This window comes from Lissotriton vulgaris, chromosome 7, assembly GCF_964263255.1.
Source record: "Lissotriton vulgaris chromosome 7, aLisVul1.2, whole genome shotgun sequence".
NCBI lineage: Eukaryota > Metazoa > Chordata > Amphibia > Caudata > Salamandridae > Lissotriton > Lissotriton vulgaris.
This window is the reverse complement of record NC_141695.1, coordinates 1,099,531,070-1,099,558,653: the sequence shown is the minus strand read 5'-3', so window position 1 is coordinate 1,099,558,653 and position 27,584 is coordinate 1,099,531,070. Positions and strand designations below refer to the sequence as shown.

The window sequence follows — 27,584 nt, the reverse complement described above, 5'->3', positions numbered from 1 at the left end:
GCTATGCTCCGCTGACGCACTGCGCCCCAGCCTCGCCGCTGCCATTCGCTGTGGCCGTCGGCGCCCTGCAGGACGGACCCGGTCCCTCCCGCGCGCAGCCCGGGGCTGGTCGGCTGGGCTCCGCATCTCCCCGCGGGGCGGGCTCTCGGCCGCGCGCGCGCGCGCGCTCTGCGTCTGGCTGGGCGGCCTGCAGGGGGCGGTGTCTCGCAGCTCGCCGCCCGCTCTCCGCAGTGAGCGCTCCCTCCTTCCCGCACCGGTCCATGCCGCAGCCGGAGACATGCTCACCTTCTTCCTCGTGTCCGGGGGCTCCATTTGGCTGCTGATGGGTGAGTGCGCCTTTGCGGCGCGTCTGGCTATTTCTAAGCGCTCCCGCACGTTTTGAGGAGCATCTTTTCTATTTTGTTGCTGGGATGAGTATGAGATAAGAGCGGCGAGTGGGCGTGTGGGTTTGTGCGCAGCATCCCGTGTGCAGACTAGAGGGATATTTTTGAAATGACCTTAGGAAAACGTGTTCAGCGATTCAGCATATTTCACTGCAGCACAGCTCCCCTCGCCTGGGAAGCAAAGCTGTGCTGGACATTCACGTTTGCCACTCTCGCTAGTGGTGTGCACCTGGGGCATAAGAGAGGCATTTACACACCTAAGAGGCCGAGCAAAGTATGTGCATGCGTCTACCCACTCGTGTTTATGCAGCGCTGCAGCAGTTCACTGTATTTTAATTCTTATGTATCTAGTATGTCACATCTGATCATTTTAGGACATCGTCTTTGCTTTTTAGTAATTCCTAAATAATGGACATGTGTATAGCCCTGAAAACCAGCTTCACCCAGTTCCACTTACAGGGTCCTGCAATGACAGGGGGACGTGAATCCTGAATTACTAGATCGTTCGTTCACGAGAAGCAGCTCCTTATGTACTCGGTGTGCCCAGCTCCCCTTGGTGATGCGCTGTTTCTGCTGACAGGGAAATCCGAGAACTACTTTCCAATGCACAGAGGTCTCTCACTGTCTGGGATGACAGAACTTTACTCTAACCGTAAGGAAATGACGAGGCCGACCTTGGAATTGGGGAACCCGGTTCGAGTGCCGGCCTCGACTGAACACCCTGGCGTTCAGGGCCCATCACTTAATTTCCCTGTGGCTAAAAAATGTGCGTAATGTAATCTGGATCTCGCGCAAAACGCTCTAATGCCCATTGGCCAAGTTCTCGGTATAAAAAACTGGAGAAAAAAAAATAGTCCCAGTTCATAAAACCACATAGAGTGAATTCAACAGCTCCACATTTCGCGTTTCTTTAACATAATTTCAATGTGTCACCTGGGAGCAGGAAGTGGGGTCTCGAGAATGGTATTTTATTAATGTGCATTTTGACTTTCCAGTGCTATTAATTTTTGACCCCTGCAGCATTTCTCCCCACTGGTTTGGTGGCAGGTGCACTCAGCACCATTACCAGCTTGCCAGATGTTAGGCCTCAGAATTGGTGGCGCCCTCTTCTATGGCATTCCTCGCCGCTGGGCTAGGGCTGCGCACACAGGCCTTGACGTGACTCTGGAGCTGGAAATGGTCCAGGACAATGTCCGGGAGGTTGTTGTGTCCCAGGATCCTCGCTGGCGCTGTCTAGCTTTGTAAATTTAAACATCACTTAATGTCAGCGCAGACAGCGTGACCAGAGCTACTGTGCCTTTGTTTGATTAATGTGGTTGTATACTTTATTTCTGGAGGCTTTTGATTGCACGGCCTAACACTTGGGTCCCAAAACAGCTCAGAAAATACATCGAAGAACGTTTTTTTGCTTTTGATAGATATCTATAATCAAATATCAGTGACATTGTAACTTTTCCCCTTCCCAAGGACTAATAATTCATATAAAGTTTTTCGACTTGTGAACTTCGTCTCACTATGATCTGTAAAAAGCTAAGCGCTCTAGCCTCAGGGTCCAGGATTCTGCAGACAGACACAGAGTCAGGTATACAAACAGAAAGAAACGGAGCTGGTTAGTTAAATAAGACACAAAGATGGAGGACGGTGGGTAGGGGTAAGTAAGAAGGCAAATACAGAGACAGACAGTATTATGTTGTACTGCAGCATTTCTCTAGCGCTTACTACCTTTGCGTGGGGCACAGAATCACTCGCCTCTATGGGTAGCACACTACACCATGTAGGTTGTGTGGTTGGAGGGGTGATGTCCTTGCTTTGATCCAATGTGGGAAGTGTTTCCATGTTGTGCGTGATGACCACCTAGGTGCAGTTATCTTGTTATGGGACACAGTCTGTTGCAGTGTGGTGGATGATGAAGTGTGATAGACAGACACACAGTTTTAGATTTTCATTACGCTTGTAGGTTTAAACAGCACTGCATGTCCCTTTATGGTATTCCTTATGATATAGTCTGCTTAGCTAGTTAGCACTGGGTTATCGAATCTAGGATTTTGTGTTAGTTGTGGTCCTGAACTTGCATGGTTGGAGGGAGAAAGAAGTGGCGCGATCTGTTAAGATGGGCATTTATATTATCATTAGTGTCTTTGTGAGCTGTAAGGAAGCAGGCGCAATATATATAAATGTCAAAAACTCCAACAGAAAAATAACAAGTACGCAGGGTCATACACTGAATCCAAAATTTACTTTTTTATTCAGTAGAAATGTCTCCGCAACATGCCTTTATCAGTGCTTTCAATAGGTGTAATGAACATGGTTTAATACAGATGATTTTAAAAGGTATCCAAAGGGCGCTCCCATTAGAGGGTTACGTAAGGACATCTAAAGAGGACTACGCCATCCTAGTGCTGAATACAATTGTTTTGGCCTCCATCTTACATTTCTATGTGTATCAAACAGCATTAGTGGCATTTTTCGTGATGATGGATTTCCATAGTCTCTTAAACAAGAGAAACCAGGAGCTTTTAAACCAGGTCCTGCACACATACACGCACACTCTGCCCTTCTTTAGCCCCTACCATCTTTGGCCAAATTATGAAAAATGGTATCTCTGTGCCTCTTACAACCTGCAGGACCTCCGATGCCCCTAGTCTTCAACCCCCCGCAGCCACAGATATTGCTGGCAACAAGCAAACTCCCCTTCATGTCACTTACCTTAATACACGCTCTTTAGCAAAACATCAACTGGACATCTTTTTGCTGCTCTCGTCGGATAAACCTGACGTCCTCCTCCTTATCGAAACTTGGCTCACTCAGGATTCTTTGCCTGACATTTTAGCTGCTCTCCCATCTGATTATTACATTCTATCGGCCATACGAGCACCGGGAAAGGCAGGAGCCGCGGCCATCATTAATAAAAACTTCAAATTCATCACCTTGACCCCCCTTGCACTCCCTGAGGCTGAGAATTTGGTTTTACAATTTAACATGGAGACTGGCTCCCTGGTGTTAGTCTTATCTATCGCCCCCCTAAGTCAATGCCCACCTTTCCTTCAACCTTAAGTGAGCAATTGGCCATGTTGGTGATTAACCATGATAAGGTGCTCCTGGTCGAGGACCTTAATATTGGTTTAATGACATCTCAGGGGGCCCACAGACTGTTGAGTAATCCAAACTCCTATCTAACCCAAATCTACTCCAACATGTACATAATCCCACTCATGAAAAGGGACATATCCTGGAGCATATTTGGTCACATAATGTATCCCTATCGACTCCTGTTATTACGCCATGTATCTGGTCAGACCACCACTTGATAATTTACACTGTCCCTTTCTATATCTGAGAAAAACACCCCCCCTTCGTAGGAGGCGAAACTAGGAGGTGGAACTCTTTAAACAGATCTGAGTTTATTGAAACCTTGGAGAACTCGGCACCTACCCTCGGCATTGATGTTAACATCATGGTGGGAGAAATCACAAAATGGCTATCTTCAGCCACTAACATCCACGCCCCCATTGTTAAATTCTCTTGTGCCCGCCATTTTGAGGCGCACAAATGGTTCTCCATTGAACTTAACCCCTTCAGCGCTAATGACAAGGGTAACTCGTCATGGAGTTTCCATTGATTTCAATGGAAATTACATTGAAGCAGCAGAAGAAGCATAGCATCCAAGTGGTTAAATTAAAAAAACTTGATCTGCGCAAAGCCGAGAGGAAATGGAGATCAAATTATTCAAATGATGATAGGAAACTTTTCGCAAATGCCCGCAGGGACTATAAGACAGACATCTCAACCACTAAATCAGCCTACTTCTCCTCTAAACTACTTAACGCCGCCAATAAATCTAAATAAATTTTTAAAATTGTCAATGATTTATGCAATGACACCAGAACCTCCCTGATACAGATCCCTACTCAGGAACTATGTAATTCCTTAAATCACTTCTTGCTCGACAAAATTTCTTCCATTAAAATCAGTCTCCCTAATACCCTCAACTGGGAACCGCTGGAAGACACCTCCAAAAATCAAAGGGTCCTAAACTCTTTTCAACCTGCTGACTGCTGCCCCCGCACATCTCTAAAGAGATATTTACCTCCTTACCCCAGTGCGTGATTCCCCTCCTAAACAAGTCACTATCCCAAGGCAAGGTTCCTATGGCTTTTAAACATGCCACAATAGTTCCTCTTATAAAAAAGCCTGAAACGTCAGGGGGGGTGTAGTTTTTCTCATCTTGCCCCAAGATTCTGGAACTCTCTTCCTCTAGCTTAGAGAAGTTGCAACAATCTCTTCTGCTTTAGGAAATCCTTGAAGACATTGCTATTTGAGCAAGCGTACGCCTAGTAATCCTGATCGCACCTGACTTCAGTAATCAGCGCCATGAAACTCTCGGGTGTACGCGCGCTTAATAAACTCCTACTAACATAACATAACGTATTCCTAAGTCGTGAATATGAAGAATAAGCCAGTATGCTGTTCCTAAGGGTGTGGGAGTGTTCAGGTCTGTTAAGAAGTGCTCTTACACACCCGGGGGAGGTCATGCTTCATCAATGGACCTGCTCCTTGTCTGTCCCGCGCTGCAGTGCCCGAAGGGTACTCGCGAAGGAGCTCTTTGGCGGAGAAATTTTATTGATGAAGCTGTTGGGTGTGTGGGAGTTTGTGGACAGGGTAGTGTTGTGAGTGTGCAGTGCAGTTTAAAATAGGTCTAGGGCTTCCCTTTTCAATAGTTTTATTCCTAGAGTGCACTAGCCTAACTAAAAACTTAGAGCCCTGTCTGGAAATAATGGTCCTACAGGGTCTGTGTGGTGCATGAGGTGGACATGTTTCTTGCCTAAAGAAGCCCCTAATGGGTCTGGTGGCAATTCATCAGGACTGTGATGTATAGGAGAGGTTAATCTCAACTCTTGCACTACCACTAGGCTGGTTCTTGGCTCTGTATGGCGGGGTAGTAACCAGCCCTGCAGTTGAGCGCCAGGTCCAATGGCTTAGTGTACAGATACCCCTGTTTGCTGAGGTCAGAAATGACGGGGGTGTCGGCTGAGCACTTCATTGCTCGTACGTAGGGTGGCGCAGCAACTAGCTGTGTTCCTACCCTCACTCAGGTCCCATATCCACCAATAAAAGTTCAACCTTTAATAGGCATGTAATGAAAAAGGTCTGAGTACATTATCAAAGTTTCACAAGTATCTAGATCAAATACAATCAATCAGTCATTTGTAAAGCGCGCTACATACCCGCGAGGGTCTCAAGGCGCTGGGGGCCGCTTCTGATCGAACAGCCAGGTCTTGAGTATCCTCCTGAAGGTCAGCAGGTCTTGGGCCTGTCGTAGGCTCAGTGGGAGGGTGTTTCATGTCTTGACTGCGAGGTGGGAGAAGGATCTCCCGCCGGTGGTTGTTCTTCGGATGCGAGGGACGGTGGCGAGTGAGAGGTCGGCGGAGCGTAGCTGGCGGTTGGAGATGTAGAAGGAGAGCCGTCTGTTGCGGTAGGCTGGGCCTGTCTTGTGGAGTGCTTTGTGTGTGTGGATGAGGAGCTTGAAGGATATCCTCTTGTTGACGGGGAGCCAGTTCAGATTTCTCAAGTGGGGGCTGATGTGGCCGTGTCGTGGTATGTCGAGGATCAGTCGTGCTAAGGCGTTTTGGATGCGTTGTAGTTGTTTGATGAGCTTGGTCGGGGCTCCCACGTAGTGGGAGTTTCCATAGTCGAGTCTGCTGCTGACGAGGACCTGGGTGACTGTCTTTCTTGTATCTGTCGGGATCCTTCTGTACATCTTGCGTAGCATGCGGAGGGGGTTGAAGCAGGAGGAGGAGACGGCGTTGACTTGCTTGGTCATTGAGAGCGTTGAGTCGAGGATGATTCCCAGGTTGTGTGCGTGGTCGGTGAGGGTCGGGGCAACCCCCAGTGCCATTGGCCACCAGGAGCCATCCCAGGCTGATGGGTTGGAGCCGAGGATGAGGACCTCCGTCTTGTCCGAGTTCAGCTTCAGAGAGCTGATCTTCATCCAGTCAGTGACGGCCTTCATTCCTTCGTGGAGGTTAGCTTTGGCGGTGATGGGGTCCCTGGCGAGGGAGAGGATCAGTTGAGTGTTGTCGGCGTAGAGATTATGTTGAGGTCGAGCTGTCGGGCGATATGTACGAGTGGGGCCATGTAGATGTTGAACAGTTTGGGGCTGAGGGAGGATCCCTGGGGTACTCCACAGATGATCTTGGAGGCTTCGGAACCGAACGGGGGGAGGCGGACGCTCTGGGTTCTGCCGGAGAGGAAGGAGGTCAATTCCAGAGCCTTGTCTTGGATGCCTGCGGCATGCAGGTGTTTAACTTGTTGATGTAGTGCGTTTTTCCCTTGAAGGGTCTGTTGGCAATGCAGAGTGCCTTGATCATTGCCCTTCTGGCTATGGGCAACTAGTGGAGCAATTACAGGACCACAGTTATTCGTTTTCTTGGGTGAAGGCAGAGAAGAAGCCTCGTGCCTGGATGGGTTGTATTATGCGTATGATGAATGCGGGTGCCCAAGGTATAGGGTGTTGGTAGAGTCAAGTTTGGAAACCGTAAGTGTGAGGATGGTTTGCAGTTTGTCTTTATGCAAGGTATGGGAAGACGCAACATAGTGTTTTCATTGTCTAGAAAGCACTCTTTATGATGTTGTTAACAGGTGCGGCCAGTCAGGTAAGAGCGGTGGGGTGATGGTGTTGGGGCGGGTCCGGGGGGAAGCCGACAGATGACAAAATAGGTCAAATAAAATGAAGAAATAACTTACCATGTGCTCATTGGATCCCCAATGGAGCGTTGCGGCGAGTGCAAGGTAATTGGTTTTATTCATTTTTTAATTTAGTTTTACATATTCTGTCATCTGTTGACTACCCCCCCCCCCCCCCCCCCCACCCCGCCCACCGCTCTTACCTGATCTGAAGCTGGACTGTTGGCTTGACAGTAAACCATAAGGTTCTGTAAAGTTAGAGAGTTGAGTAAACACTGCTCTCTCAAGATATTTTCATAACAATGGTCCATTTGATGTGAGCCTGTAGTTTTCTTGGTCGGTTGGGTCGATGTTTTCTTTTTGAGGAGAGGTCTAACGTAGGAGGTTTTCAGCCTAGGCTGGATATCTTTAAATATGTTTGGTGGTGCTGTGTCTGAAGGTTATCCGGATAGACTGGCTGCAATGATAATATTGAAGCAATCTTTTTGTGACAAGGTAGTGAAAGTGTGTAGTGATGGATGATTATTGTTGCCTCTTTCCATGGTGGTCAGGTCATGTGTTGTTTTGGTTTTCCTTAAGGTAATTTTGAATCATTTTAATTATTGAGCTCAATTCATTGGAGATTTTGTCACAGAAGTCTTGAAACGGTTGTCTTTCTGTGTTTTGGCACTTTGGATAGTGGAATTCTGTTAGAATTTTATGGAGTTCCTTAGGAGGGTAGTCTGCTTCAGTTATGCAAGTAGAGTAGTGGTGTCTTTTTGAGGGGCTAATAGCTCTTTTGTAGGCTCTGTTTTAGTGGCATAGTGTACTTTGTCTGTTTCATCTTCTGATTTTCTCCATTTGCGTTGTAGTATGTTGAGTTGTGTTTTCATTCTTTTGATTGTCATTAACCCACCCTTGTAGTGTTCTTTTTGTGTTCAACTCTGTATTTGGTTTTTTAGGTCTCGCGACCTATCAATGCGCGCAAGCGCATTGAGCTTAGCGAGAATTCATGTCCTCAAAACGCTCGTGAAACCAAGGGTTTCGTTCGTGCGGTTTTGTTTAAGTTCACGTGAATCACGTGACCAAACAAGCACGCACATTCACAGCCGCACAGCACATCAAAGTGCTTCTCCTCCCCCAATAATTCATGGCCGGCCACAGGCCGGCCGTACTTTCAGTTTCCCAAAGGGCTTCTCCTCCCCTAATTATTCATGGCTGGCCGCAGGCCGGCCGTACTTTCAGTTTCCCGGCCGCTCTGCATTAAACCTGTAATTGTGCTCTCTGATTTAATTTCAGTTGGGCAGAAAGCATATCTTCTGTTAAAAGGATTAAATGCGTCTTACCTCAATGCAGTTTATTGCTTCCTGGAAGACACGTTCCTTCCTTATCTGGGATTATTATAATCCTTGTTTTATTTTCTCTGAGTCGGTTTTTAAAATAGTTTAGCTCTGTTTTCTTGTTTTCCTCTTCTTACCAGCTACACTACAAACTTGCCCTTCAAGTAGAAAACCACTTTTTCACATGTCTGTACATTGCTCCATAAGGCTACATGAGTCATGCTTTCACTTCGCCCAAAAATGACATGTTTTCAGACCTAACAATAAAACAGCAGACGTAGCTGAACGGTGGCCTAGCCCTGACCATGCTCGTTAACATCCACTGCTTCTAAAAAGGGTCACCTTTGAAGCTGAACAAACATCCGAAATTACGAATGGCACTGGTTACAGCAATTGTTGTAGCAATGCTTGTCTCTTTCCCAGGCAACATTGTGTCTGGAGCTCAAAATGTAGCCATAAAAATACAAAGTGTTTTGCACACGGCAATCACCACACAAGAATGTGAAATCCTGACCAGTCACACTCAAAGTACCGCAATTGGGAAACACCAAACACATCGGTGTCAAAACATCGCGGTGCTATCGCACCGCAACTTTGACATCGGATGAACGTTTACATCGCATGCCTTTAGTAAACATGCGACGATGACGCGATGCCATTAACATCGCATGTCATTGCAACGCATGCGATGTTAACGTGCGTTCTCATTGCATGGGTTTTCATCGCAACGGTTAATATAATCGAAATACCAACATTACGGATTTTAATGACACGTGGGATTCAAACATTTTGGATGGGTTATACTGATATGTGGCAAACATTTAAGATGGATTAAACTGATAATTGGGATTAAAAATGCACAGTAACAACAATTTCGCATTTTATTTCGCATTTTACTGATATATGGGATTAAAAATGCAAATTAAGAACTTGCATTGTGGCATGACATATAACTCTCCCGACTTCGGTGCTGTCAAGCAGGGTTCAAGTGTCCTATCAACAAAACTTTTTTATGGGAAAAATTATGCTGATATGTGGGATTAAAAATGCAAATTAACAAACATGAAAACAGTTGTGGGATTCAAACATTTAGGATGGATTTAACTGATATGTGGGATTATAAATGCAAATTAACAACAATTACGCATTTTACTGATATATGGGAATCAAAATGCAAATTAAGAACTTGCATTGTGGCATGACGTATAACACTCCCGACTTTGGTGCTGTCAAGCAGGGTTCGAGTCTCCTATCAAGGAAACTTTTTTATGGATTTACAGGAAAAATAGATGGATGTATGCATGGGTGAGTGCTGGTGGATGGATGGATGTATGGGTGTATGTATGGATGCAGGGATGGATGGATGGGTGATCGCGGATGGATGAATGGGTGTATGGATGCAGGGATGGATGGGTGTATGGATGCAGGGATGTATGAATGGGTGTATGTATGGATGCAGGGATGGATGGATGGGTGATGGCGGATGGATGGATGCTGGGATGGATGGATGGATGGGTGTATGGATGCAGGGAGGGATGGGTGTATGGATGCAGGGATGTATGGATGGGTGGATGGATGGATCGGTGTATGGGTGTATGTATGGATGCAGGGATGGGTGATGGCGGATGGATGGATGGGTGTATGGATGCAGGGATGGATGGATGGATGGGTGTATGGATGCAGGGATGTATGTATGGATGGATGGGGTGTATGGGTGGATGGATTATGAAAATTACCCTTGAACCATGCAAAAATTAAAACACATACACAAGAACACGTTTGAACCTTTTTATTTTCTTTACATACCAAATACTTCAAAAATAAGCATGTCTTTAATAGCACCAAAAAAAAGAAGACAAAAATTATCCACATACAAAAGAACACTTGTGAACCTTTTAATTTTCTTTACATTGCATTAACACGTGTGAACCTTTTCGTTTTATTTACATTTCAATAATACCAAATACTTCAATAATTATTATGTCTTTAATAGCAAACAAAAATAAAAACAAAATACAATAACAGAATCCATCAACAATAGAAGTCCTGGAACATAACACAGCACTCGCAGATGTAGTAACGGTGCCACATGCAAAATCGCAGAAGGGCACGTTAAAGGGCACGCTACAACGAGGGAAACGAAATACAAGGGCAACAGAGGGCACAACAGGACAAAAAACGCGGAAAACAGAGGGCAGAAGGGCACGCTACAACGAGGGCAACAGAGGGCACAACAAAACAAACAAGCACTGGCGTTGCCAATAGGTCTTGCAGTAGGAAAGTTGGAGCTATTGGTTTTGGAAATGACAAAGCCCTTTATGTTTTTAAAATGAAAACAAAAATAAAAGGCATTGTTATTTGCAATTGTAATAGCTCCAACTTTCCTACTGCGAGACCTATTGGCAACGCCAGTGCTTGTGTTGGTATCTGTTTGTTGAATGCATTGGAGACCTAGTTGTAGAAGCGGTGTATGTCTTTTGGCCACATGTTTATTGGGGTTATTTCAAGGTGGCGGTTGAAATGGTAAATGTATATTTTGTTCTATTGTCTGTCTGTCTGTTGTTGGTTTTTGGTGCCTTCAAAGTGTTGTCATTGATAGGTGTGTTGATCTTGAAAGTAATGATGTTCTGAATTCCAGCCTACAAGTGAGTAGTCTGTAACCGTGGCCTGTCCTAAGTGTGCAAATATGATAACTAGAGTGTATCCTGTGCAGTGATTTGGGCCCGAGACGATTTGTTGGAGGTTGATCGTTTCAAGGTTGGATGTGATAGCAGTGGTTGTGATTAGATTCTTTCTGTCAAACTCTTGAATGTATAGTTTTGGGTGGTCCAGATGGGAGAAGGTTACTGCTTAAAGTAAGACATCTTTCAAGTTGGCATTGCTACGTGGTGGTCTATATATTAAAAGGAAGAAATACGTTCTAGTTGGAGTGGGGTGATACATTATCATCAATAATTCACAGCCACCCATATTGACGTTTTCAACTGTAGTTCCATGTTATCCAGTGGTACCAAATCCTGCTGTAATATTGTTTCTGGTTCGTGAAGCTGCAAAATGGTATATGGTCATTGACTAATGCAAAGTGTTCTTTTATATTCCTCTGCATACGGATAGTCAATATCTTTTTGCATTTCTGTTTCACAGTAAAGTTCTTATTTGATGTTGAATCCCACAAACGTATAAGGAATATCACTCAATTTTTTGTCAGATTCTAAAGAAAAATTTGGAATGTTTGCATCTATCCTGTATTCAGTGCTAGTGCAGTGCACACATTAATCGGTATGAGGGAGCTCATGTGACCCTGGAAAGGCACGCTGAGGATGCGATTGAAGGAAAGCCACTAGTTGTGACTGAGGAGGCTAAACTGGCGCTGTTGGTTGAGATCAGTACTGCTGTCGATGCGTGGAGGCAGTTTAGCATAGAAAACCTGCATATTGTGCTTCAACCAATCTAAAAATCTGCAATTGGTGACAGTTTGACTGGGCAGTAGGTATGTCTTTATATAGCTCAATAGAGTTGTAGGTTGATAGCTATGTCAAAAGGTAGGTTGGTTACTATTTACATTGCTCATCAAATGGACTAATATGGTTGTGTTTTAGATGCCCATCCAAATCCTATGTATATCTGGGTTTGGTCTGTGTTAAGTGGAGAGAAGGCTGGAACATCTGCATAGTGTGTGCAGCTCTCATTTTACTGGACTTGAGTGCAGCTTTTGACACAGTTTCGCACTTCATTTTGATGGATCATCTTGAAGCCTCAGGCATTGTAGGTATGGCTTTGAGGTGGCTGATTTCTTTTTTTAAAGATCGCTTGTTTCAAATCTTCTCACATATTACTAAATCGAATTCAGTAGCTTTTACGTCATCTTGCTTTTTAAACTTTGTGTTTGTTCTCTGGCGGACATTGCAGAAAAGTCGGGACTGACCATTTTTTCCTAGGCAGACGATACCCAGATCATCTTTTCTCTTTCATTTGCTAAGCATCAGGAGCCTTCCTTGCTCCAGCTCGGACCGCGTAATATCTCCTTGTGGATGTCCAGTAACGCTTTGAAGCTGAACAGTTCCGAAACAGAGATCCTCATTCTGGGAAACAATCCTGAACTCTGGGGTGTTAACCATTGGCCTGACACTTTGGGACCCTTACCTGTTCCTAAGGTTAAGCACTTGGGTTTTACTATGGACAACAACCTCTCCCTTAGAGCCCAAGTGTCTGGAGTCACCTCAACTTGCTTTGTGGTTCTCAAGTGGCATAAAAAAAAATTCTTTGTTTAATTCCAACTACAGCCCAGAGTCCCATAATGCAGGCATTGGTGATTTCCAGGCTTTACTATGGCAATGTATTGTACCTGGGCACTGATAAAGCCTCCGTCCACCGCTTGCAGCTCATTCAAAATGCGTCCGCCGCCTTCTTTTTCGGTTGCCTCGACATGCCTCTGTCTCACCTTTGTTTCATCAACTCCACTGTCTCAAGGAGAACAAGCGCATCAAGTTTAAGGCTTTATGTTACATGTTTCGAGCTAAGCATGGCCTGGCACCCCTTTATATACAAAGCCTGGTCAAACCTTACGTACCCCCTCGTCAGTTGAAATCAGCCAGCCTCTTTCTTTTTTCTGTTCCCAGAGTCCCAGAGAGGCCGCTCATTTTTCTACCTTGGACCTAAGCTGTGGAATTCCCTTCCTCTGGAACTTAGGATCTGTCAGTCGCTTTTAGCCTTCGGTAATAAGCTAAAGACCTTTCTTTACAACCAAGTATAATCATCTCTGTTCTACTATCTGCAACCACGGTTTGCGCGTTGACCTGCTCAGCGCCGGGAAACCATGTTGCGCAGCTGGCGCTTTATAAATCTTTAAATAAAATAAATAAAGTGTGTAAAGAAAATAGCCTTTTCCACTATTAGCCTTGCATTAGTATATTTACAATACACATCAGTCTATTGTATATAATGACAACACAACCACATTTTTTTCATTTATATTCCGGTTTATCTTTTGAATGTTTAAGCAGTCAAAGACACATTTCATGCAAAATACATAAACTTACACAACATCACAGTAAATTCAATAAAAGGGATCTATTGTGTTCCAAAACATAACAATGTGAAAACCAACCACCAGTGTAGTGAATAAAAAAGCATACATTTAAATGTAGAAATCGAACATCTGAAAAATTATTAAACAGTTATCTTTCACATAATTTCCTTATTACTCAGAATTTGAGATTATGGCAAATATTTGCAGATCAATAGAAAAAATCTGGAAAAGATTGGTTTTAAACAAGGGACAGTTGTTATATACCAGTCTAATGTTTCTAAAAAACACAGGGGATGATTAACTACATTATTTTAAGGTGTCTGAGTATTAGTTTTTTGTTTTTCAGAAACAAACTCCCACTTTGGGGGTTTGTTTCTGAAAAACAAAAAAATATAGAACGTTTAGTGAACGGCTGTCAAAACTGACAGTGGCCGTCCACCAAACTTTTTGTACATTGAAAGGAACTGCAGTGACGGTGGCTCTTTCCTTTCAAAATACAGAGATAACCACACTGCCAGCGGTGTTGTATGATGGATAGTACTCCGTCCTTTACCACCCTTACAGATGGAGTACCGTTTGTCATATTCTAAATAAGGCCTTGGTGATGGTGCCCAGGGAAGAGTCCTCTGGCAACCTCTTCCTCCGGCACAATATGAAAAGTTGCAATAGTGTGCAAAGCTGTTCAGAGCTTCTCTCTTTTGCACTTTCACTTTTAAAGTGATCTAGGACCATGAGCATAGTCTAGATCAACCTTTTAGAGACATAGGGGGGTCATTATGATTCCAGAAAGGACTGCCACCGCAGCCGTGCTGTGGCGATCTGTCCGCCATCAAATGTGGATTGTCCACCCGCCAGATTTGGATGGCGGGCCCATCCACACTGCGACTGTGGTGGACGCAAAACTGTCCGCCATGGAACCGCCACAGGCAACCAGTCTGCATGCATAAAATGGTGGCAGTGCCTAGCAGGCACTGTCCACCATATTATGATGCAGGCTTAATCCAGCCTTTCTATGACGTGCAAAACCGCCATGAAAACGCTGGCTAAGGTTTCTGTTCGGTGGCCCCTTGCGGGCCCCAAATGTGTTGTGGGGAGATGTATGTGAACTCTGGGGTACCCATGGTACCCCCCTACATTTCAGTGCACTAAGTGGCAGGCAGCATGTGGTGCCTGCCACGTAGTTCACTGAAATGCACAACATGCACTTTGAACACTTTGCCAGCAGCACCCGCCCCAATGTTAAAATGCAAGGCTTGACCGCCATGGTGGTGGTCGCATCCTAATTTGGTGTGCGGAACTGCAGCATGTATTGCTAGCAGTCCAGGTCACCACCACGATGGTGGATGGACTCCAGTCCGTTTGCCATCATAATCGACCCCATAGTCAGCATTTCACCAGAACACAGAAGATACTTGTGACCTCTCCCTTTTACTCAAATTGACTTAAGTGGTAGAGCTACAAAGCACTGCAAACACTCTACTATCTATGCCTCATTTTGTTCAATGTCAAAATACAATAAACACATGCATTGCTATATTATATGCTGCAAAACGTATGCTTTGGATTGGATGGTTTATTTCAGTGGCCAAGGTTCCTCAGTGAAGGCTGTTCCTTTCTTACCAGGTGATATTTAACCTCTTTAGAGTATTCATTTATCAAGAAGGAGGGGCCATATTGCATCTCCGCCCTGTAACCTAGTCACTCTAGCGTCACAAAAAAGTGACCAGCCTTTTATTTTCTTGGAACCCCCAGTATACGAGCAGAGGGGTGAGGACAGTGCTTAACCATTCTGAGTAATCTGCCCTTGGTAGGGCATCTCCTCTCCAAAAGGGTAAGAAAGCAGAGATAAGAACTCTCTGTATACCCCACTCCCCTGCAGCTAATCAGGAGTTAGTAGAGAGCAAGGGGCAATATTTTGTCGCTTCCTTATGTGCAGTAGACATTTTATAGTTTCCCTGTTGTAGTGCACTATACCTCATCTAGCATCTGACGGCCCTGTTTACAAAATGCAATATAATTTCATTTGAGTGAAAAAGGCAGACTGTCTTCTCATTAGATGTAGCTCTACATTCAGTCATTGCAGGTAGACGTGGAAACAATATATTACTACCTCACAGCTTATGACAGTCCCTTTCAGAATTTGACAGAAGCCATTGTGCTTCATCATATCAATACAAACGGGCAGCTGCCAAGCCTCTCCACTGATTTATTTGATACAACAAATCATGTACGGCTGGGGGAATACATCTCAAGTGAGTATCCTGCTTCTATTCCAACGAATGCTGCTGCCTTAAACACCATGGGGGGTACAAAAGGGGTGGTGATGGACGGAGCATCTGAATCAATCAAACACTCACACCCAGTCAAAAGATCTTCAATTAACTTTGACAAAATTGATTACGATTTTGTAAAATGCTCTTTGTTTCTCAGATAGTCCCAGAGGTGTGCTATTTCAGAAACATGTGACGTTGGCCTTTAATATACCAAAGATAGGTGTTTTAAAAAATATTTACCAAAAAGAATTACAAAACACAACACATTTAAACTGCTTTCAAAAATACAGAAGAATGCTGCAGGTTCCATGCTTGAACATCCATCTGCCCTTCTATTGTGTGAAAAGGCTGGTAATGCCATTACAGATTCTCCTTAAATTGATGTCATGACTACATTTTTAGTTTAGCATTCTATATCTTTTATTTTTTATTTTTTGAAGGTTGATAGCACAAACTCGGACCTACGGTATTGGAGCGTTTTACATGAGCACCACTTACATTACACAAGGACACATTCATTGTTTTGGACTTTTTCTTAGGCACAGGCAGATTAAGTGATTTGCCCAGAATCACAGGATGTTGAGCTGACGCCACCACTCAAACCTTGTTCTGCATTTTCAAAGCCGGCAGCTCTTTCTTTTACACCACAAACTGTCTGCAGGGAGGGAACCTCTAAAGAAGCGAATATACTAAATAAACATGTGACATGGTTAAGCATATATACATGTTTATTTAGTTTTGTTAGCATCTTTCTCAAGAGAATATGTTAGACAGAGGACTCCCCACACAACCAACTTGTGACATGGCTAAGTATATATGTACATGTTTATTTTGTTTTGTTTGCATCTTTCTCAAGAGAATATGTTAATGCACAACTTACATAGGTGAGATATTTCATATAGTTGGATAGCAACATTGTCACAACTGCTCACATCTATAAACTAATCACAGCATTTTTCTCATATAGAAGATCTAACAGTACACATTAGATCAAATATTGCACATGTCTAAAACAGTAAAGATATGCCATGTAGTTGGGTATAAAGTACTCACAACTATACACGTTCTATTGCACAGACATACATAAAGTGAAAAGTATACATTAGACAAAACATTGCACACATGTCTAGCACAGTATAGATAAGCCTCATATATGGGTCTCACCATGCTCCTAGCAGGAAGACCTACAAAGACACAGCAAACACTCCTTCCAACAGCACACAACACACCTTCCGACAGCACACATGAAGAGCTACATCCTCCACTTAGCACAGAAGTACATTGACTAAACAGCAGCCATTCCACTCCAGCAGTCTCAGCTACCAAACCCTCGACCCATTAAAATTCATATACCTTAGTCAATGTAAACATCTATAAAACTGAGCCTGACAGTCTGCAGTGAAGACACTGGAAAAGTGATTGAAGGATCTAGAGTGCCATGCTAATGGCAAAGTGCGAGCTTTACAAATACTAATATAGCCTTATACCCCACCGTAGCGGGCTATACTGGCCATTAAAGGCTCACGCCAGCGTTAAAGGCCTGAGCCGAAGGCGAGGGCCTTTAACAAGAGAGCGGGACTTTAATGACCGGTATAGCCCAGGTACGAAGGGCTATAAGCCTATGAGAACATTCTGCCACTAGAGGGCAGAATGTTCTAACAAATAAAACATAGGCCTCTCTGAGCCCGAAGGGGTTTAAATCCTCTCGTGCTCTGACAGGCTTTTGTTCACAGCAACAGCTGTGAACAAAAGCAACATTGGAATGTTGCTCCACGTGCTTTTACCAGCCCTTAGAAGCATGGAACACTCCATTGTTATCAATGGAATACTCCACATTCCAATGTTCTAATATAGACTTATTGCCCGCCGTAGCGCGCTATACCGGCTATTAAAAGCCCACTCCAACGGTAAAGGCCGCAGGCGAGGTCCTTTAACAAAGGAGCAGGACTTTAATAGCCGGTATAGCCCAGCTACGAAGGGCTATAATGCTATTAGAAGATTCTGTCACTAGAGGGCAAAATGTTCTAACAAATAAAACAAAGGCCTTTCGGAGCCCGAGGGGATTTAAACCCCCTCGGGCTCCGAAAGGCCTTTGTGCAAAAAACTTGGATTGTTGCTTTGCGGGCCTTTACCGGCCCGTAGAAGCACAGAGCACTCCATTGTCTTCCATGGAGTGCTCCACATTCCAGTGTTCTAATATGGCCTTATTGTCTGCCGTAGCCATCTATGCAGATCATTAAAGGCCCGCTCCAGCGGGCAAGTGCTGAGCAGAAGGCAAGGGCCTTTAGCAGGGGAACAGGACTTTAATGCTGATATAGCTCAGCTACAGAGGGCTATAAGACTATTAGAACATTCCGCCACTAGAGGGCAGAATATTCTATCTAAAAAAAACAAAGCTCACAGGCCCGAGGGGACTGAAATCCACTCAGGCTCCATGAGACCTTTGTACACAGCTACAGCTGTGAACGACAACATTGGAATGTTGGAGCTCCGGGCTTCTGCAGACTATTAGAAGGCCAGAACACTCAATGGAGCTCCCAACTTTCCAATGTTCTTATAAACAAGAATAATGTCTTCAGTCTCACCTATCATTCAAAACCACACAAACAACTTCACAAATCTCTTCACTGGTTGCCCATAAACCAAAGAGTACTGTTCAAGGACCTTGGCATCTCGCATTTGGCAAAATACCAAGGGGGTCCACAGGTCCTTCATCAGCTGTTACCCCCCCACTCCCTCCACCATGCCAAGAAAGCTCTTAAGTCCAATAATCGTGGTTTTCTTACTCTTCCCAGAGTCAGGAGAGTTAGACGTGGAGGTCTTTCCTTCTCTTTCCTCGCATCCAAACTCTGGAACTCTATGCCCATCAGCTTGAGATTTGGCAAAAACTTCCTGAACTTCAAAAATAAACTAAAAACCTATATTTAACCCTAGTCACCCGAGTTATTGAAACTCTAGCTAGATCAGGCAGCGCTGGGAAGCCCTTGCACTCTATAAATCTGTCAGTGAAAAAAAACCATGTAGCCACATAAGTTGTATCACTGAACTCGTTATCTGTATCTGTTTGCTATGTAAAGCATTTTTGTTCAAAATGGACCATTGACAAGCACTGAGGATGGCATTCAGAAGTTGGAAGAGATGAGTGGTAGAGTAGGCTAGGAGAACTCTGGTACTAATGGTGGCTGCCCGTAAAAATACCTCAAAAGATGGACGATCACAGCAACAGCATCAGTAAACTAGATGAGATTAGGGCATATATGTATAGAGAGTTGTAGGCAAAACCGTACTTCAAGCACAATATAGTCCTAAGATGAAAATGGTAAATAAACCTTGTGCTCCAGCGACCCCAATTCCGCAAGGAAAAAACATATAACCGAGCATTCTCTGGGGCTGCACCAAGAATCTGGAACTCGCTACCATCCTCCATCAGAAGAATACCTTCTCTGTCAATCTTCAAAAAGAAAGCTAAAACCTTCCAAATTAGCAAATTCCTCCAAGAACTCTCTTTTGTTGAGCATACCTCCTTTTATCATGGCTTTTGTTTCTGTGCATAATCTCCTGTACTGCTCAGCCCTCTCTGTGTACCAATTCTCACTCCTTCAAATGTTCTGCCAATTCTCTCTGCCTTTTGTTATTATTTGTCCCATCTTATACAATTGCTGTTTTTTTCCCTTTTTATCACTGACATGTTGCTCTCTGATTTTTGTACTGCACTGATTATCTATACTACTATTATAAAGGAAGAACTTTGAACCTTTGAGGCGGGTAAACTCGGGAACCATAGCGCCAATCCACACACCCGATACATCGTAATCGTCAGGGTGTGCAGATGGACATAGGCTATATAAACGTAATAAATATACGTTATTTAAAAAATTTACCGAAAAAAAAGTAGTCCCTTGGAAGAAGCGCCGGCCGCGACGTGCGTGCCCGACGTGAGGAGCGCGGGGAGGAGCGGCGTCCAGGAGCGCGAGGAGGAATGGCAGACATGGCACGGGGAGGAGCGGTGAGGAGCGGCAGACAGGCGGTGAGGCGCCTGTCTGCCGCCTAATTGCTCCCGGACAACGTCGGGATGGGCTGCTAGTTGTATATATATATATCTCTGCTCTTTTGTGTTCAATTCCCTAACCCCTAATCCTTGTACTTTGCCTATGCCTAACCTGTATGTAACGTGTTAATACCTGTAAAGCGCTCTGATATCCAAACCAGTCATGTTTGCGCTCTATAAAACCTCAAATAAATCATTGAGGAGCAGTGGTACAGTGCATGACACAGAGGGGAAATAGAAGTGATGCTGAATAGACAGAGGTCTGGGAGCAGGAATGGTGTGGAACTGGGAGTGATGTAGGCTTTGGCAACAATGCCGGACTCCGAATGATGGCCGACTGAGAGTGGCGCAGCGATGGAACAGAAATCGGAGTGGTAAAGAACCTGGAGTCATGCAGCACTGTGTGGTGTACAGAGTGGGGTGGAAGGGTTTGGGGAGACAGGGAATTGTGTGGGATTGGTGCACAACTGTGACTGTGTAGGAGGACTTACCTTTCCTGCTTAGGGTCTTAAAAAACTGCCATGGTCTCAATGCACCCTCAAGGTCCTTTAAATATGGGCAGTGTTTTAGATCTCGACGGAGATAATACGAATAATAGCATCTCATTAGAAAACAGAAAAAACATCGGTCCCAATGCAACTCCAAATCCACTCTGCGTGAGGTAAGGATGTTTTATCTAATTTCAGGGATGGAGATTATCAGATGCGGAACTGAAGCACCTACCTACGTAGTAGCAGATACGCTCTGAACATGGTAGACTTTCAAAACTGCTCAATTCCCAGGTTACATCACTGCGGTACTTTCCGGTCATAGACTGGCTAATAATCCACACTTTAAGGTGCCTTCATGTGGCAAGTAGAGCGTCCGCCCCAGATCGGACATGTACCTCAGTCAACAGAAACTCAGGTGTTCGGTGGATGGTATCGGGGTTCTCTCCAAAACCATTTGTGCTGTAACTTAAACTTTTGGGAGGTAGAGATGGCGTAACCATTGCGCTTTACAAATGCTTTGTTATTTATATATTATTATGAAATCTCTATGAATTTCACAAGTGGCTTCTTCTAATATAAGTCAGTCCACCACGTAGAAAATTAAACACTGATATGCACCTGTAAAAGGGGATTTTAGTGGGGTGATCATGATCTGTTTTTCCCAGATTTTTAATAATTGCACATATAGTATAATGTCACATTAATCATCCTGCATATTAACGAAATAGGTATATTACCTAAACATCACGTTTTAAATATCGTGGTACAAAAAATATCGTAGTGGAATACCAACTACCACAATATTGTAAAGTTCCATTCTACTCAGTACTCTTGGATTAGAGCTTAGAACTATTAGAAAAGATATAATTTTAGCAAGGACCCTTCCAGCTTTATAAACACTGGCGTAGCTAGGGGGGGCGAGGGGGGCGGTCCGCCCCAGGTGGCACAATTGTAGGGGCAGTGGCATGTACAAGGTGCACTTGCTCTTCACACGGGGCCGCGCGGCACTGGCGGCGGCATTTATAATTTATTTGAGGACACTTAAATTCTATAATAAAATTAATTATAAAGGCCGCCAGTGCAGCGCCGTCCCCGTGTGAAGAGCGCACCTTGTAAATGCGCAGCCCGCAGTGCAGCAGCCAGCATGCACGTCCGGTCTTAGTTTTACTCTTACCCCGTTTGTGTTATTAAAAGCGCTACCAATGAATTATGTTGCAGAGATCAGATTTATTCAGTTGTGACTCGGAAGAATTAGCTTTCTTTAGTTAGGTGGGCGGGACATTGATTGGGCAGGGGGCCGGATTTGGTTACGTGGGGGTACGGCTGTGCGTCAGGCAGCGTGGGTAGATTTTTTTTCAAAATGCCATGCACCAACACGCATCGGTACCCGCCACGAGTTACTAGCGGTTGAGATAGTACTCGGTTGAGGCGTTTAGCCTGGCTCCGATGACATCGTAGTGCTGGCAGCAGCTGCAGGCGCCTGGCATCGGCCGCCTATCGAATATAACCAGGGCAGTAACTGTAAGTAACAGCCATAGTTCAATAAGCCATTGCCATTACCAATGCAGTTTCTTTTTGGTGGATCGTGGGTGGCGTGACCTGAGGGTCACCAGCGTGGTAGCTCCGGCTCCCGCTGGGCTCCACATGAAGTCTGCGGTTAATTAAGTTAAAGCGGCCGGTTGGCCCTGCAGTGCACCGGCCCATGCCCCCTTCCTTCCAGCATAATCCTGTCATTAAGCAATCTAGCCATTACCTCCACTTCCAAGGCCTCTTACCCTTCGCTACAATCGTGCCTTGCGAAAAGATTTCACATTCTGACAGACAGAGCATTACACAGTTAACTCAACAGTGCTGCCAAAAATAAGGCTCACGGAATACCCCAAGAATTGTAGATATGTGGATTGCGGCAGGACCAGGTTTTGTTTTTATAAGCAACATGTGGTTCCTGTTCGGAAGATGTTCCAGATAATTAGGAAGCTCTGCCAAGAGGAAAGGGGACTTGAGAGGGTGGGTAGGGGAAATTCCCTGCCTTTACCCAAATAACATTCACAGGTGGAAGGCTGTACACTCACTTTATTCAATGTGTACACCCTCGTATACCACACGATGTTACAATCAATCCTGCCTAAACTAAAAAGTGCAAATTCGGTAAACTGGGAAAAAATTACCACAATCACACTCTAATTGAAGAAATATATTTACCTAAAACGAATTATGAACAAAAGGTGGCAATTCTTGAGTTAATCCGAATCCCTACAAATTATTCTAGACTTGTTTTATTCCATGTTCTTATGCTGCCTGTGCTATTGCAGAAGAGTGCTGACCATATGCAAATCAGTCTCATTCCCACTTTAAAAAATGTTTCTAAATGAGGACATGAATGTTCAAACATTTCATTCAGCTTAGCCATTCTAAGAGTCACACGGAGTGGCATATGTTTAGCCTACACATGGACCCAAGCAACATCTCATCAATGTGGCCCAAAAGGGCAAACATACGTTTGGGACCCCTTGATCCCTGCTAGAGGAGATGAGGCCTAGCAACAGTGCTTAATGTGAACCAGTGGATGCTAGTGCTCAGTCCTAGCACTTAACCATCAACACCGGTGATTTTCATGAGCACCAGTTAAGGACACATTCAGTTACGGGGGGAGATTAAGTGATTTGCCCAGAATCACAAGAGGCAGGTTCCCCAGTGCCGAAGTCAGCAGCATTGGCCATTATGCCACAGCCCTCCCCCCCCCCCCTTTCTTGGTTAGTAGTTGGTTCTGTTTTAGGCAGCACTAGCAGAAGAAATGGGCGTGGGATAGCTGCCTCCTGACAAGATCCCTGGCACTTATTTTTTTACAAATTAACCACTGCTTGCTTACACCTCTGCAGAGTGCAGAATGAAGTCTATGGATGTCTTAAATTATATAGAATGGTAAATGTAAGTGCAAGGCCAGAATTCAGCCCTCGCAGTGACGTCAGGCTGACCCATTCAGCTGTTTATCAGATCCGGCTGTGGCACAGAGTTTGAACAGAGGTAAGGGAATGAGTGGCTATTGTTCAGATAATCTGTATTTTATGTGGATATGGATAGCTCAGTGGGTTACTTGCAGTACAGAAGTTACAATCCTAAAACAGGATAGTGACCTATAAACTGACATCAAAGAGCTGCATATAAACCTGAATGGTATACTTAAAACTTTTTTATGTGTTTCAATATAGTTAAAATTTCCCTACTCTTTCATTACTCTATTGTTGCTATAAAGAGTTTGTTTTGATAGATATGCATTTTAATCAGTAAAGCCAACCACCCCGCAAACACTGGGGTATACTTTCAATCCTGTGTTTGTGCTTCTCCAGACCAAACCTTCTTAAAACATATTGCCCACCAGTATCGATGACATGTGAGTCCTACACCTTGTAATCTTCATTGGCTTATGTGACATTCCCTAAAGATGATTTACATACTTTTATGATTCATTGTCTCTGCTTAATGTGTGCATGATGTAAAGTTCTGTGACACCCTACACTATGAGTATCGCTACACAACAAATGAAATCAAATATGAGAGAGGGGCTCCTGAGAGATGAATGACACTGTTGGGGGGGGTGCAATTAGGGAATCCGAGGAGGAGGTCATCAGGGGGAAAGGCTATGGAGTGATGAGGGGCACTGTTAGAGGGTGGCAGTGAGGGAATTCAAGGAGGAGGCCATGGGGGATGGCTGGGCTACCATAAATTCATAGTGTCAGCTGACTTAAGGACTCCGGCCGCCATATTGAGCATGTGCATAATAGCATGATTGCTGGGCAAGCCTCAGGAGAGCCTGTGCGACACACAGTCCGGCAGGTTGACAAATATTTTAAAGTATTAAAAAAATCACACCAGTATAATTAAGTGAGTGGGCCAGGGGTGCTATGCGCAGCCCTCTACAACTGCGAGTTCAGATAGTCAACACTTACTTGCACTAGTTAATAGACCAATGTAAAACTAGCATTCAAATGATACATGTGAGAAATATTCGGGCCCGAAATTTGACAGTGAGGTGAGATTCAAAATTCGAGTCCGAGACTTAAGCTAATACAATCACTGGGCTGCGGATGCCAGGGGCGGCAACCTGAAGGTTAGCCCCGGGCGCCACAAGCTCTAGCTACGCCCCTGTTTATACAGTATGAGTAGAAGTGAGTGTCCAGGCTAGAAAAAAGGGCGCAAAGCAGACTGTCTCCTCACTAGCTATGGGCCATAGCGTCATTAGGCTGGCCTTCACAATAAGCCTGTGCAATGATGCTTCTGCAGGAAGACATACACATCTCTTAAAGAGTTTATTCCCTGAAGCTGATGCAATTTTCAAACTGCTTCTCTAGAATCTCCCAGAGTCCATAACCAAGAGTCCTATGCGTGGGCTGTAGGAAACAAATTGCATCAGCAACAGAAGGATGCAGGCACTTGGTTTAGTTCTCCTGTTAATATAACTGATCACATTTGCTATTTACCACATTTGCTATTTGCCAGTAAATTTGCCCATGGCCTCAGGCATTTGGCCCACCAAAGCCACGCAGAGCTGCAGGGCTTTAGAGAGTTTCCCACCCTCTCCTGCAAGTGAAGCTACAACCACACCCGGGTGTAAGTCATTGAGAAATTATACCACTGTGTAACTTGGTATACTAAGAGAGTATTACTGTAACCAATTGAATCACTGTGAAGCGCCGGGTGTTGCGTGACAGGATCCCTGGCTTACAATTGGCAGAACCCAAAGAACTTGTTAGAGTGCCTGGAGACAGTGAGATCTCAATACAAGAAGGTTTTAGCCACAGTGATTTGGACAGGCTCCGATTATTGAGTTAAATTGAGTGACCAGTGGAACAAGGTGGCTACTCCCTAAGTGAGTGTATATTTACACTGAATCCAGCAGACATACGAAGTACTGCAAATCTAGCACGTGATACAAGGTGATATCAGAGTCCCTTACTGTATTATTGCTTCACTTTGCTAGTTGTTACCTATGGTGCAGCAGAGACAAACACCATGGTGTGCTTGTCAAGATATGTTATTGATGTTTTATCTAATCCTATAGTAACATCAATATAAAATTGAAGCTGCACCTCCTGAACACAAATTAAACGAAAAGGCAAAGACAACGCGCTGGCGGTGCAAGGTTACCCGCACCATGCTGCCCATCTGCCTCAATCGTGCGTGACACTCGTGTGGATTCGATTCGGTCATTGACTTCCTTGGGTGCAAGCATGGCATGGCAAGATTCTCTAGTGTGTTTTCAGTTTACGGTGGAAAACACCTACATACCTTTGAAGGGGAACTGATCGACTATGTTGTAGAGTTGTACAACATTGCCCATTGACAGTTAAGCTATCCTTTTAGAATAGGCGTCAACCGTGTAATGGTTCCCATTTAGATTCTTGTATGAAATTGATCTAATGTGGACAACCTGACCAGCACTGGCACTTTTGGACAAACTCTGGGCAACCACGCATGGATATGGACAAAGAGTGGTTTCCTATACTTCATCAAATCATTCAGCTATTCACGCTCCTCATAGAAAACATCCGTCTTTCTTTGCCGGCATTTCATTGTTTTGTTTTGAGTTTATTGTGAAGGATTATGCAGTTCCCTGAAAAAATAATCTGGATTATGCACTCTGCAAGCACATTTTAAAGCTAAACAAAGATGAAAGTAAAGCTGCCATCAGCGCTGGCTCCGTAGTCACATCAGGCTCCATCAGTTTTCCCTGACACAATAAATTCACACAGGCCCATGTCACAAGCAGGCATTACAATCCAGTCATGCATTCGAGTACCACCTTGGCGTGGATAATCTCCTGAGCTACTTAGCCTTCTTAGTCAGTTATAAAGAACAGCACTTGTGCAATTTAGAGGAAGGGTGAAATGCTTTTGAGGCCACATCGTTGGATACTTGCTGTAAATATAGGCACATCCCCTCTGCTGTCATTAGTATGTCTTCCGGGTATAGTTGTAATGCATGGCTTTCGATGGGTGCTTCTGGCAATGAGAGTATTTCTTCATCGTTTTATGGACTCTTATGGACTAAACAGAAAGAGAAAAAATGGGTCTAGGTAAAATAGAGAGTACGAAAATAAAGTCTGTAAAAATGCTCAACATGCAGATTGCAACCTTTACAACTGTGGGCCTCATTTCGAGTTTGGCAAAAGAGAAGCCAAGTTGCTGGGGCAGTGGGGGCAAAGCCTCTACTCGCCACGTCCATCTGCCAAATTCTAAATTCGCAGCTAGTTCAGTGGCTCTTTTTAGATTAATCTACTTCCATAAATCATACAAAAACATGTTGGACCATTCCCATTTTTATAGAATGGCTTGACAGCATAGTTGTCACCAGGCAATTGTGTGAGAATCCATAGGAGGGGGGCCTTGGCTCCACCCACATTTTGGGAGCCTGGAGTACATGTTTTGATTGAGAAGATGTTGCGTGCTTCCACAAAAATACTGGGTGTACTCTACACAGCTGTGATCATTTTGTTTATTTATCCAACTGCTTTGTCTTAACCCCTTCGATGCTCATGACGGATCGGCTCCGTCATGAGCATCGGTCGCGCTGTGCTCATGACGGAACCGTTCCGTCATGACCACACCCGCGAATGGAATGTTCATTACCGGGGGAGAATCGGCGATGCAGGCAAGGTGTTAAACTTTCAGGGTTACATACTTGCAATTGTAATGCTGTTAAAGTGTCTTAGATAACTAAATAATGTAGTGTTTTTCTTTGGCAAACACTATAAATTGTGGAAGGTCAGTCATTAACCTATATAGATTTTGAGGTCCGGCTTGATGGTGCAACCTTCATCTGACCTTTTAATCTACACCAATATTATTCCACAGTTCTTAGCTTCCACACAAATGCATTTCCATTCCCATGCTATTTACTAGTAATGCTTCATATTCCTATACATACAACATTCCTTTAAAGGCAGACCCATCAACATTGCCAATGCTTGTTTGCAATTTCCACAGGCAAACCCCTGGGCAACAGGTTGTTTTGAAAAAAACATTTTAAAAAATGTCTCTAGTGCTCTGGCGGTTTTCTCCCAGCATATGGCAGACAGAGGTGACTTTTTTTTATGATTTCAATACACGAAAAAAAAAAGTTGGAGAGCCCTAAATATGGTGCCTTCTGGCATCATCTCTGTTCGAGATGCAAATTATGTCCCACCATGACGGTTTTCCTTCCAATGCTCTGTGGGCAGGTGAACTGCTATTGCCCGACCTTAAAATTAGGTGGGAATTCGATCTATTGGGTGACAGGGCATGCACCAATTTTTGCCAGACGGAAAGTTAGTCCCAGTCTCTAAATGAGGCCTTGTGCGGGGAGGAAAAAGCTACATAAA

At 44.3% G+C, this 27,584-nt stretch overlaps 1 protein-coding gene across 3 annotated transcripts in view; it reads left to right on the top strand.

Moving 5' to 3' along the window:
- Positions 1–220: 220 nt before the first annotated feature.
- ACSL6 (acyl-CoA synthetase long chain family member 6) overlaps positions 221–27,584 on the top strand; it is a 548,884-nt gene continuing 521,520 nt past the window's right edge. For 2 of the 3 annotated variants that reach the window (XM_086931549.1, XM_086931550.1), the window contains exon 1: positions 221–326. In XM_086931549.1, the coding sequence (XP_086787675.1) occupies positions 278–326 (49 nt within the window). In that variant the 5' untranslated portion in view covers positions 221–277. The remainder of the gene's footprint in view (positions 327–27,584) is intronic. The other variant, XM_086931552.1, reaches the window with a different exon arrangement.